General features: G+C 34.1%; 2 protein-coding genes across 5 annotated transcripts in view; one reads left to right on the forward strand and one right to left on the reverse strand.

Moving 5' to 3' along the window:
* The window catches only part of LOC150104622 (ATP-binding cassette sub-family B member 10, mitochondrial-like), a 222,744-nt gene that overhangs the window by 132,823 nt on the left and 75,457 nt on the right, over positions 1–14,464 (forward strand). For 3 of the 4 annotated variants that reach the window (XM_090395227.1, XM_090395225.1, XM_090395226.1), the window contains 2 exons: positions 753–956; positions 11,286–11,540. In XM_090395227.1, the coding sequence (XP_090251353.1) occupies positions 753–956; positions 11,286–11,540 (459 nt within the window). The remainder of the gene's footprint in view (positions 1–752; positions 957–11,285; positions 11,541–14,464) is intronic. The other variant, XM_090395228.1, reaches the window with a different exon arrangement.
* Positions 11,595–14,464, reverse strand: part of LOC150104623 (uncharacterized) — a 219,703-nt gene continuing 216,833 nt past the window's right edge. The window contains exon 4 of the transcript XR_016548543.1: positions 11,595–12,646. The gene's annotated coding sequence lies outside the window, so the exon portion shown is untranslated. The remainder of the gene's footprint in view (positions 12,647–14,464) is intronic.

Below are 14,464 nucleotides of genomic sequence, written 5' to 3' on the forward strand. Positions count from 1 at the left end.
CTTCTGGATTTTACCATTTAGAGTGGCTGTGTTGGAAATAATCAAAAACACAGCAATCTAAATGGATACAATCTCAAAACAACTCAAAAAATCATCAGCAACTTCTCCACACATCAAGCTAGACAAGAACAAGCCCATAGGATTCCCATACCTTATATCAAAGACATCTCCAAATGGCTCTCAAAAATTATGAAGAAATACAATCTTGCTGCCACCTACAAACACATCAACCAGAACCACAACTTGTTACCTTCTCCTAAAGACAAACTTTCACCTATGCTACTACCTGGTGTATATGAGGTTATGATAAATTTAGCTTTCTGACATAAGATTGCTAAGGTATAGAAGAAAGGTCTTAATGAGAGCGTACATTTCATAACAGCTGTCAGGTCAAACCAAATTTAAACACTTAAAAGGTGAACATATGGGCTCCTGAGCAGAGCTTGTGGTTTTAAGTAGTGCATACCAAGGCAACTTCAGCATAGAAGCTTATATTATTATAAGCTCTCTGGTAAATTTTAGAATCTTTAGTTTCTTTTTATATTTGGCTATAAACTATGGATGGTCCTTCATTTTAATAAATTAATTTTATTTTTAATTAGTATAGATAAACATTACTGATAGATACGTATCAGTTAAACATTTAATATATTGATGTAATTGAACTGACTGTTAATAAGTCAAGTTTAAATTTTTCTCTTAATTTTTATCAAATATTATTAAAATTTTATATACAAACTTTTTTTTTGTAGGTGGTATCAGTTTATCATCCTTGAAAGGGGATATAAAATTTGACAGCATTCATTTTACTTATTCCAGTCGTCCAGATTTAACTGTACTTAAAAATCTTAACCTAATGATTCCTGCAGGAACTGTTCAAGCTATAGTTGGTACTAGTGGTTCAGGAAAGAGTACCATTGGTGCCTTGCTTCTGAGGTTTTATGATCCAGATTCTGGTAAGCTTGTTTGTAAACAGTAATGCTTTCTTATGAACTTCTGAAAAATGTTAAACAAATGTCATACTTTTATCTTCTTTGCTTTTTCTCTATAATTTAGAAGTAGACAGTGCCACGAATTATATTATGCATATATGTATGCATCTAGCCTGTGAACACATGTATCTATAGACTTAACAAATAGCATGTGTAATGTCTGTCGACTGCTTCTTAAGCAAAAAAAAGCTCATGGTATTTTCGTGAGAGAAAAATCTTATAATTTTAAAATTCTTATAAACATTTCATACATCATAAAACCCCATTATTTTCCAACCAAGAGTATATGATTTTTTTGACTGGCTTAACTCCTTAACTCAGACATCAACTAATTCCTGATATGTACCCTTGGGGAGTAGGATGGGTCAAGATATTATGTGAGGACGCACTGAGAGAGGAATACATCACCCATGCCAGCTGTCACACCTTCTTTTATACTCATTCATACTAGATGTGCTCACTGCTTCAACAAGCAAACTGTTGCACTCACTGCTCTGTGAGAGAAAAATCTAGCTCACTCCTTTCTTAAATGCATACATAACTTCCACAGTTTTTGTCCTCTGCCTTCCATATAACAAAATATTTCACCGTTTGATATCCTATAACACTTTAGAGGTTTCCCTGTTTACCAGTGTCTGCAGTTCACATACTCTGAATAATCTACATTCCATAATCTTGATATCATCTTTGTTATTCTTCTTTGCACCCTTTTCACAGCTTCTTCATCCACTCTGAACTCAGAAGACAAACTGCATACGGTAATCCAAGGTATAGTCATATTGAGGCCTTGTAATGGGACAAATGATATACTACAAAATGACTTACCCTTTTGCCTACATGTCAGTGTTTTTTTCATTCATGGTTACACAATGATCACCATTCATTATCAAAAATTATTGAAACAACTACCATGTTATAGAAACTGCAGTTTAATATAAACCAAAATAATCACTTGATGTTTTGACCTTCACATCAAGGTCATCATCTGGAGTATACATATATACAAAGAAACAAGCTACATTATAATGTACATGGTATATGCTCAAGTTAGTAATTTGGTCAACCGTTAAAACTATTGGTGACCTCTGGTGAAAAAAAGAAAAAAACTTACTACATGAAAGCTAGAATCTTGTTATTGTTATTATCTATTTTATTAAAATCATTAAGAGATATATTAAGCTAGAGAGCAACATGCACTCACATAATTACTCATATAAATTAAAACAGTATAGCCAATAAGAGCTGAAATTATTGCTTAGAGTCCTAAAGTAAGGGTTTGCTGGAAAACTCAAAGAACTTAATTATTAACTAATAATAACTTAATTAAGAGCAGATCATCCTAAACAGATCTGCTTACATTCATCAAATGAATCAATCTCTGATAGCAGCACTTACAAACTTGTGAACTGTGATCCAACTAACAGGATTAAGAATAAAACTGTTAAATTGCTCAATTCTATCACTTCTTGGCCATAGGACACTGTTAAAAAAACGGTTACCCCATTACAGAATATATAGTGTTCTCAAGGTGCACAAACATAATGTTCCACTTTGGCCAATAGTTGAAGATATAGACAGCTCTAATTATCACCTAGCCAAGAATTAGTGTCAACACTCAGAATTGGTAGGTCATTCCCCCTTCTATGTAAAGAACACACAACACTTCATAAACAAAATTAAAAACAGCGGTAAGCAAAGATGATTTATTAGTCAATTTTGATGTTTCTGCCATTTTCACAAATGTCACAATCAGTGACACAATTCTCTTACAGAACAAATTTCCACCTGATATTATGGCTCTCTGCCCACGTACTACATTCCAGTTACTTCATGTGGCAAAATAATTTTTACCTACAAAAAGAAGGTATGGCCATGGGCTCCCCATTATCCCCCAATTGCTAACTTTTATATGGAAGCTATTGAGCAACATGCTGTAGATTCCTTTACTTTAAAACCTACAATTTGGCTTAGATACGTGGACAATGTTATCTGGTCACATGGCCGCCAACCTTTAAGCACCTTCCTCAGCCCACCTGAACAAACAACATGAATGCATGCAATCTTTACATCATACAAAAACCTGGTATGAACACAATTTAAAGAAGCATTTAAATTTTGATCAACCATTCTAATCTTAACAATAATGGGGGCATAAAAATCCCAACAATTTGGATAGCACTCATTCCACCCACTTAAGTTCAAGTTTTCCAGCAAACCCTTACTTTAGGATTCTAAGCAATAATTTCAGCTGTTATTGGCCACCATCTATACTGTTTTGTTTAATTTATATGAGTAATTATGTGAGAGCATATTGCTCTCTAGCTTAATATATCTCTTAATGATTTTAATCAAATATAGATAATAATAACAGCGCTCTAGCTTTGATGTAAGTTTTTCTTTTTTTTCACCAGAGGTCAGGTGAGTAGTTTTAATGGTTAACCAAATTACTGTAACTTTAGTATTCCATGTAGATATCTTGTAGTGTAGCTTTTTTTTTTTGTATATGTGTATACTCCAGATAATGATTTTGATAGGAAATCGAAATGTTGAAGGATTAATTTGGTTTATATTAAACATGTCTTTGTTTCAGCAATGCAGTTATCCTGAGTTGTATTTGCAGTTTTTGCTGTGTGAACTTTTAGCTTGAAATTCCTATCCACTACAACTTGAAGATCCCTAGATTCATCAGTTTCTAGTAACTAATCCCACCAATATAATATACCATTGGAAATATCACACCAAAGTGCATAACTTCATATTTACTAACATTGAGTTGATATCCATTATCATTTGCTCACAGTAGCAGCCTTGGTTGCCCTGCTTATCTTTGCATTTTCAGCAAACAATATTGAACATCAAGTGGATATTAAATCCAGCATCATTTCAAAGCCGAATACAGAAACTATGAAAGTTTTGTATGAAATTTGACCAGAGAGCTACGGGAATACACTCGCCAGCATTTAAGAGTTGCCCTAGCCGGACCTTATAGCTGGCAATGATCGCTAGCCCAAGCAATCCATTTTGGTCCATTTTGATAAGGTTTCACTGGCCTGACAACTGTTTCAAACTGGTTGGTTTTTTGTCAGAGACCAGGCAGAAACCTTAAGAGAGCAAAAACTTTCTTTCAATACTAAGAAACCTGAAATGTCAGAGGGTTTTTTTTTTTTTTTTTTTTTTTTTTGTTGCCAACTCTCTGTTGGTGGGTGAAAGTATTTACTAAAATAAAGAGCCAAAAGGCCTCAGTTCGCCGATGCAAAATTTATGAAAATCAAGTGGATATTAAATCCAGCATCATTTCAAAGCTGAATATAGAAACTATGAAAGTTTCCTCTGAAATTTGACCAGAGAGCTTATGGGAATACACTCTCCGACATTTATGAGTTGCCCTAGCCAGACCTTATAGGTGGCAACGATTTTGCATTGCCGAACTGAGGACTTTTTAGCTCTTTATTTTAGTAAATACTTTTACACACTGACTGAGAATTTGTTTACGAAAAATACATCTCTCTGACATTTCAGGTTCCTTAGTATTGAAAGGGAGTTTTTGCTCTCCTAAGGCTTCTGCCTGGTCTCTGACAAAAACCAACCAGTTTGAAACAGCTGTCAGGCCAGTGAAACCTTATCAAAATGGAACAATAGTGGGCAAATATACGGATGCTTGGTTTAGTGATCGTTGCCACCTATAAGGTCTAGGGCAACTCGTAAATGCTGGCGAGTCTTTATTTTAGTAAATATTGACATCTCCTGTAAGGTCTTTCCCAATATCATTAATGTATAGATTAAACAACTGTAGTCCAAGGACTGATAGCTGGATACATTACAAGTCAACCTAAATCTGGCAGCATCGCCCCCCCCTTCCAATTCCCTTTGTTCAATTCAGCTGTAACATTATAAAATGAGCATATTGCTAAAAACATGATCTCCCTTTAGTAAAGCCATTGCAAAATATAGATTGTGTGTGTGTCAATCCATTTCAGTATGTGAGTTCTCACCAACTTCTAAAATCTTCACCACCACCACCACCACCCCTAGCTACTGACAGGTCAGTAGTTAACCACATCAATTTTTGCAGCACCCCTTGTAAAACGGAACTGTCATATATTCTTTCCATTTCTGTGAGATCTTTTTTGAGCTGAGACTTGAGTTATCTAAACATGTCAAGGGCCTAGCCCATTCAGCTCAACATTCATTTAGTGTACATGCTGATATACAATCTGTCCCTATTGCTGAATTCCTATGTAGGTCATGCAACAGTCCTTGAATCTCATCCTCAACAATCTCATCTGCTTCTGACAGTGGCACCATCTGAATTGACTAACATTATTCTTCCACGTTCATTTTTTCTTTCTTCTAGTATAATGATAAAATTCGTTTCCATTGCCTTTAACTTGCACATCCGATGACATTTCAAACTCCAGTATAGCCTTTCCATACAGTACTAACAACGTTTCTAGCCTGCACTCTATATATATTTTATAACTACTCTTATTCTCATGATATTCCTTCTACATCTTTTTTTATGGATCTTGTTTAATAAAGTTACGTATCTATTTCACTCCCACCCTATTTGTTCTTCAAACTCAGGAGACACATTTAGATCCTGCCTCATTTAAGCAAATTTTAAAAGCTTCCCATTCATTGCCTAAAATATCCTTTTCATTCAGTAGCCGATACCATGGGACCAAAAATAGTATTCTCTTAAGATTATCATAATTTCCAGCTTTTTAATTTGGCACTACTTCCCAGGAGAGTATGCCATGATCACTAAACAGACACATTCTTAACTGAGACTCTTTTTGATGTTACAGTCAAATCTAATGCTCTTTGACCTTGTGTTAAGGCTTAAGTGCTGGAAGGACATTATGTTGGAGGTAATGGAGTATTGATAGCACTAAGAAATGATTAAAAACTAATTTTAATGCTTCCAGTATTTTATCTCAGACCTGAGACTTCATCAGGAAGTACACATAACACTTGTAACACACACAAAAACAACACAATACTCAGTGAAACATGGTTATGACTCTGAAGTCCTATCTAGGTGGTGCACCCTCTATGGGCATTTGTAGGTGTCCTAGGATGTAAATTGGAACCTCTGATGATTAATATTTCCCAAATTTTGCAAAGTTTTTGTATTTGTTTAAATCTGGTTGATTTCTAAGTGCTGTTGCAGATTCCAAAAATAGTCTTTCTTTTTTAAATTTACTGTGATGAAGCATGGTGTTTTTCTTCCAGAAGATCCTTTGAGAGGTATCCAGTACATGATCTGCAAGACCAGATTGACCATAGTTGATTGCAGATGTAAATTTTGTGTTCATCTAAACGGATAGTGGCTGATCTGTCTTAAAATTAGTTTTTAATCCTTTCAATTAACAATTACGCATGACATACTGATGCACTGCATTTAGAAATTTGTAATAGTCAGTAATTGTTTTACACATTTTCCTAGTATGCAGATAAGGTTAGTTATTTAATGAAAATTTCACTATATCTTGCTATATAATTTTTTTTTATATTCAGTATATAAAATTTTTTATTAAAATTATCATATACTGTACATTTTGCTTGCTTTTATATACAATACATTTATGCTTAAAAACTGTGTTATGCTTAATCTGTTCTTATTCAAAAAACGCTATAATGCTATGATGTAAAAATATGAATAAATAATCCCCCTTCCTATATCCTTTTAATTTTCAATTTTTTCTGTTAGGGAATAATAAGTAATGCCGCTTTTTTTTATTTATTTATTTATTTTTTTTTTTTTTAAGAAAAGCACTGGATATAACTGTAGATTATATAACACAACTCAATGCTTATTACTAATCTAAATAACCAGATGTTTCAATCTGATAAAACTTAGATTGTCATTAGTGTAACTGACAATTAAAAAAAAAGGATAGAATAGCAGTGGATTTCCTTAGAAAGAAACAAGTCATGTGCTAGTTACAGCACAGTAGATTTGAAATCAATAGTTTCTTTTGTGTACTTTCGTATAGTCTATATCAATGCCACATGTACCACTTACAACTCATTTACTCCTCTTTCACTGGGAAGATATGATCAAAAAGACCATTAAACTATGTTTTATGTTCAACAACATAAGCTATGAACAAGGATTTTATTTCCAAAAAAAGTGCCAAAACTTTAATCTAATTCCTGCTATGAAGAGGAATATTTCTTTCCTAGATTCAGAGATACTAACATTCAAAAACCATAAATATGAAGGATTGATTACTGGAACAAATCTGAAAACAAACCCCAACTCAACATCACCAGAATTAAAGATCGGTACTATCAACGTAAGAAGCCTGAATGGCAAAGAAATGGAGCTAGCTGAGGAATTAGATAAGTACCAGATCGACATAATAGGGGTGACTGAAACAAAACAGACCAAAACTGGTGAGATCTTTCTGAGCAATAAATACAAAATGTTATATTCAGGCAATGACAATCAAGGAAAAGAAGGAGTAGCCATAATATTCAACACAAAATACGAGGCTAATCTTCTTGAATGGCAGTCAGTCTCAAGTAGAGTAATGTAGGCAAATATGAGAATGGGGAACTGGACAATGAGACTTATTTGTGCCTATGGTCCCACAGAAGGTTCTACTAGGTAGAAGTGGAGGAATTTTTTGAGGCTTTAGAAAAAGCAACTGACACAATGAAAAAGAAAAAGTTGGTCCTTGTTGGGGATCTAAATAGCAGAGTAGGAAATGATTGTGAGACATACAAAAATATTTTGGGAAAATTTGGAGAAAAGAGCAAAGCTAATAATAATGGCAAATATCTGTTGGATTTCTGCTCAGGGCATGGACTGGTTATTACTAACACCATGTTCCAACATAAAAATGTGCACAAATTCACATGGAAAGAAGAGGCTAGGAATAAGAAAGGTCTCATTGACTATGTTATTGTTGATAGTGATGTTTATTCCCTGGTGCAGGACACCAGAGTGTACAGAGGATTTGAAATTGGAAGTGATCACTATTTAGTCTTGAGCAGGATAAAATTGAATTTCATATTGAAAAGAATAACATGTAAGAAAGTTTTAAAGCGAATAAAAGTTGAGCAGCTCTCAGATGTGAACTGTAGACTAAAATACAGAAAGATTATTGAAAAGAAAATGAAAGAGTTTGAGAACAGGAATCAAACCTTGGACATTCAGTGGCAAACTCTGAAGAAAACATTGACTGATTCTGCCAGAGAGGCATGAGGTTGTGTGCAAGGATAAAAAAATCAGAACTCCCTGGTGGACACAGGAAGTTAAAGAGGCAGTGAAGGAAAAGAAGAAAGCATATCAAATGTTCCTAGCAAATAAGTCAGCTTTTACTCTTAGAGAATACAGAGACAAATGTAAGAAAGCTAAACAGTGTGTTAAACTAGCTAAACAAAAGTCATGGGAGGACTTTGGCAAGAATATAGAAAATAAATATCAAGAAGGTGGCAAAATATTCTGGAGGTTGTTGAAGAAACTTAAGAATGGAGGAAAGAGTGCTGTAAAAGGAGTTAGAGATGATAAACAGGAGAAACAGGAGAAAAATATATCCTTGAAGTATGGAGTAATTACTTTGAAAAACTGCTAAATGAAACAAGCAGTGACAGCACCGTGATAAAAAAACACTGACCAGGCATACAGTCAGGAATACATATCCATACTTGAAGTAGAAAAAGCCATCAAAGGCTTGAAATGTGGAAAGGCAGCAGGAGTAGATGATATTCGCCCAGAAATGCTGAAGTATGGTGGTATAAAAGTCTTACAGTGGCTGCACTGCATAGTTCAGAAAGCCTGAACAGAGGGACGAATTCCCGATGATTGGAGTAGAGCTCTCATAGTACCCATATATAAAAAGGGAAATAAAACAATATGAGAATTACAGAGGTATTTCCCTACTGAGTGTTCCTGGCAAGATCTATGCAAGTATACTTGAGAAACGGTTGAGAAGAACTGGGGAAGAAAATCTTGGTGAAGAACAAGCTGGATTCGGGCCAATTAGAGGCTGTCAGGATCAGATCTTCACTTTACGACAAATAGTCGAGAAAGCATGGGAATATAACAAAGATCTGTATTTAAATTTTGTCGATTTGGAAAAGGTATATGACAAGGTGCCGAGAGAGAAGCTATTCAATACGCTGCAGTTATATGGTGTCAATGGGACATTATATCAAACAATGCTTAGTCTTTATTTGAGTTGTAAGTCAGCAGTTAGAATTGAAGGAAGTACAGGAAGATGGTTTAATGTTAAATCTGGTGTGAGACAAGGATGTACATTATCCCCTTTGTTATTCATTATCTATATGGATCACATTATGAAGGAAAGTGGTATTAAACCTGATATCAAAATTGGAGATGTTAATGTCAGCTCTTTGCTTTATGCGGATGATGTTATACTTCTCAATAAATCCGCTACAAGTCTGCAAGATTCTCTGACTAAATTGAATAGCTGTTGTAATAGATATGGTATGAAGGTCAGCAATAAAAAGACAAAGACAATGAAAATAGGCAGAATCATTGAAAATGTCAACTGCGTTGTGAATGGAGAACCTGTGGAACAAGTAAAACATTTCAGCTACTTAGGCACGATTTTTACTGAATATGGTAAATTAAATATAGAAATAGACAACAGAATCAGCAAAGCTGGTATGGTGGGAAGTCAGTTGAATAAATTCATATGGAATAAGAGAGAAATTAGTCGGAACACTAAATTAGCTGTATACAAGACAGTGTTCAAACCAGTTTTAACTTATGGATCTGAGAGCTGGGTCAGAAGTAAAACACTTGACCAAAGACTCGAGACCTCAGATATGAGAGTCCTGAGAAAGATTCGAAGCGTGAACAGATGGCATCAATGGCAATATATTAAAAATGAGGATATTAGGAAAGAACTTGACATTGTCAGCATCCAGGAATGCATTAGCAGAGCTAATCTCAGGTGGTATGGTCACTTAAATAGAATGGGAGAGAAAAGCTTAGCAAAAACAAGTGTTCTCTGCCAGTTTGGCAGGAAAACGACCCAGAGGAAAACCAAGATATAGGTGGATTGATACGGTACAAAGTGCCTTAGACGATAGAAATATAAGATCTGATAATGTTGGAGTCTTGACAAGTAACAGACTGATTTGGAGGAAAATTGTAGATAGGAAGTAAGTAATGATGTAATTTTTTCATGTAGTACTGTCATATCCTGTACACCCTGTACATGGCAGGAATTTGATGATGATGATGATGATTTTTTTTGGGGGGGGGGGGATCAGTTTAGTGGAGTGCAGTTGTGATAGTGTCCTTGAGTTGGAAAGACCTGCCTTTAAATCTCATCTAGAATGTATGGGACATTTGAGGGTTTTTTTTAACTGAAGGCAAATCAGCTGGACTCATACAGAGATAGCAGAACTTTTTATCCTTGAAAAAAGATGCTTAGATGCTTTTCCCCTAACAAAACAGACCATTCAGGAAATGCACGCATTTTGCAAGTATTGAGATAGGAATGGCATATCTGGAGAGAGAATAAGAGAAATGATAAACCAAGATGAAAAAAAAGTTGAAAAGAAACTAGTCATGAAATATTATGCAATACTGTTGTAATATTTGGTACATCTGTTTGGGATATATATATGTATATATATATATATACCATAAAAATTATGAGGCTAGGATTAGCTATTCATCAGAGCAAAACATCAAGTTTACAAATATTGCAGTTAGTAACCTAATATTTTTTTATAAATAATTCTTGTTAATTTTATATGCATCATTCATATAAAAAAATGTGACAATTACCTGATTGTATATTCAACTATTGCAGTATGTTGAATTCATAATTTTTCATAAGGGTGTATCACTGATATCTTAAATTAAAAGAAGTGTTAATTAGCTTATCAGAAATTGGGTGACAAAGAGTAAGGTTTCTTCAATCATATTATAATTGTTCAGTATGTCATGTAATAATAGTAATAATAAAAAGATACTAGGTAGACACAACTCGGAGTTATTGCCCAAAACAAAGGCCAGACCTAAAAGTTCCAGTTGAATAACAATGGTCTTGATCTAATCCTTTTAGACATTGCATCACACTCTTTCAGAGTAAAGCAATTTTATTTTTACCCAGAATAGGATGTGAAGAAGGAGAATGGAAGCATATCAAATGCAATTTGTAATTCTGCTTTACTTGCTTCATTTATTACCAATGGAAGGTGTGGTTATGTTTTTCTTTTCCTGAGGTTTTTTTTATTACCTAGTATATCATTCATTGTGGAATTATGTTTGGATAAGAAAAAGCATATTTTAATTGACAGGTGTGGTTTCCATTGATGGAGTAAATATTAAAACATTAGATCCACTATGGTTAAGAAAGAATATTGGCATTGTTCCCCAAGACCCATTGCTGTTTTCATGTTCTCTTCGTAACAATATTTCTTATGGAACATCAGTCTCTAGTAGTGATGATGCCATTTTAAATGTACTCAAAGAAGCCAATGCATGGGAATTCGTCAAGGACTTGCCTGATGGATTAGATACAGTTGTTGGTGAAAGGGGACTACTATTATCAGGTAAATAATTTAAAGTTTATATAAAGAAAACTTAAACTACTGTAGTTTATTTAAAATGTTTGGTTTAAATACATTATTAGGTATGATAATTTTTGAAAATACATTTTGGGTTACAGTCCAGTGTCTGACAGAATAATCCTAATCAGAATAAAGGCATATCCAGTGAATGTCATACTTATACAGGTGTATGCACCCACTACAAGTGAGGAAGTGAGGATGAGGTCAAAGAATTTTACAGTAGATTTCAACAAGTATAATACTGTATTGATATAAAAGATTTTCTGTTGATATTAGGTGATTGTTATACAAAAACAGGAGAAAAAGAATAATGAGACATCGCTGGAAAATTTAGGGACTGAGGAATGAAGCAGGAGAAAGGATGTTGTAGTTTTTGTCAAGAACAGTTCTTTTATTGCAAACACTTACTTTCAACAACACAAAAGAAAAATGTACACATGAACTTCACCTAATGGTGAATACAGAAATCAGATTATGTTGTTGCCAGCAGAAGGTGAAGTACTATCCAAGCAGCCAAAACACTACCTGCTGCAGGCTGTGGAACAGATCATGAATTATTGATAGCTGAAGTTAAAATAAAATTAAGGGCTGAGAAGAAACAAAAGGACAATATCAAATTTGATTTAAATCATGTAAATGAAGCATTTAAATAGAGGTTAGTAAGAAATTAAAGTTTCGAGAGGACAGGAAGAGAATAAGAAGAATGGTGAGAAGAAACAAAACACGAAGTAATACAAGAAGCAAAGAAGTCTAAGTGAAGCAGGAAGATGTGAATAGAGAAATGCCAGAAGAACTCTTCAATAATGATTGTCATCTGCAAATTGTTTATTTTGTACCTTAAATTGAAATTCACTTTATGCTATCATTTATGATATCCATTGTTCTTTCCTTAAAAGCATGATAAAGTTGCTTGGAAATTTTGGGTCTTGTGCCTCTTGTTGTCCAGAACCATCTTCCTATTCCTCCACAGTTTTTCACAGCAGCTTCTGCATTATCATTGATGTTCTACAAGAGACATATTGGTTCCTGTCCATTCTCCATACAATTTGAATCCCTGCCACCTTGTCATCTATGCTGTCAAATGCTTTCTGAAAGTCAACAAAACAGGTATAAACATTTTTATTTTTATGTAGAGCTTTCTCCTCAATTAATCTTAACATTAATATAAATTTAAGATACCAAGAAATTATATACTTGGTTTAATCCTTTATCCAAGTGTAAGCAAACAAATTTGTGCCGGAACTATTTTCAGGACTGGGGACGACTCATATAAAGAAGCTAAGACTTCACATCACTTGCCTTAGTATCTCCTTTTGGACATGTATAATGCTATGCATTATACATGTCCACAACACACACACACAAAAACACACACAATGTCCATAGCACGTGTGCCACAGTAAATATCTTGTCTTATGTATCATAAGAGATCATCTGTACAATTGAAAAGGAATTGAATTAAAAAACAATAGTTCACATGCTTAGATTGGAATCCCTCTACATATACAGTTGCATGTTCATGGCTTAAAACTTATGGGCTGAAATTAAAACTAATTAAATTAAAATTAAAATATAACAGTTAAATTTATTTAATGCAATTGAGGATAACAATTTCCCAAAGTTTTGGAATAGTGAGACAGCCATTTTGATTAAGATAGGTCTATGAAGTAATGCTTCAGCACTTTCTTTATATAAACATTCATGTTAATATATAGATCTATGTAGCAGCTTAGCATTATTCCTGTGGTTAGTGTTTTCAATTCCATGTTGTGTAAGGCCAGATTTATGAGAAGGATGTGGTTCAGAGTATAGGCTTCTTCTTGTCTAGGTTGATTTTTAGGAGGGGTTGATTATTTTTTGGGTTATTATTGGATTATATCCATTTAGCAAGGCAATTGACAATTTCTGTTTTAGAAATTCTTCCAAAGCACAAATCTTGTGTGCTCAGGATACCAAAGATTTTATGATGCCATATTTTTGAGATGGATGCTGAGCTGATGTATTGTGGATATAGTGACCTGAAAAAGGTCACTATATCCACATTGGTTTTCAGTAGGCAGAAGTGGAAATGGATCCATCTTGCTTACATTGGATGTGTACAACAAGAAAGGAAATGCCATTTTATTCTTTTTCTTTCTAGTGTAAACTTGGTATGAGGATGTAGGGTGTTGATTTTATGTAGAAATGCATAGAATATGGTTCTGTGTGGCTCCAAACTGCAAAAATGTCATCAATGTACTTCAGCCAAATTGTTGGTTTTGGATAGAGAGCAAAAATCTTTTCTTCTAGGTGTTCAAGAAAAAATGTTGGCTACATTAAGTGATAAGGATGACCCCATTGCTGTTCCTTCCTCTTGTTTATATATTTTATCTTTCCATGTATAGTAGCCTGATGTGATTGCAAATTTGAATAATTCCACTATGTCCAATGGAAATTTTTGGGTTAGAATTTCTGTCTCTTTGTGAGGGATATTGGTGAAAAGAAAGACAATGTCAAAGCTTACTAACATGTTTGTATCTGCCAGTTTAATGTCTTTTATGCTTGTATAAAATTCTATGCAATTTTTTTTTATTAAAGAAGTTGAGTGGCCAGTGAGGGGATGGAGAAGATTGGACAGAAATCTTGATATTTTATAGATACAAGATTTCTGTCCAATCTTCTCCATCCCCTCACTGGCCACTCAACTTCTTTAATAAAAAAAAATTGCATAGAATTTCATACAAGCATAAAAGACATTAAACTGGCAGATACAAACATGTTAGTAAGCTTTGACATTGTCTTTCTTTTCACCAATATCCCTCACAAAGAGACAGAAATTCTAACCCAAAAATTTCCATTGGACATAGTGGAATTATTCAAATTTGCAATCACATCAGGCTACTATACATGGAAAGATAAAATATATA

The sequence above is a fragment of the Typopeltis vanoorti genome, chromosome 7, assembly GCF_054136105.1.
Source record: "Typopeltis vanoorti isolate ZY-2024b chromosome 7, IOZ_Tvanoo_1.0, whole genome shotgun sequence".
Taxonomy (NCBI): domain Eukaryota; kingdom Metazoa; phylum Arthropoda; class Arachnida; order Uropygi; family Thelyphonidae; genus Typopeltis; species Typopeltis vanoorti.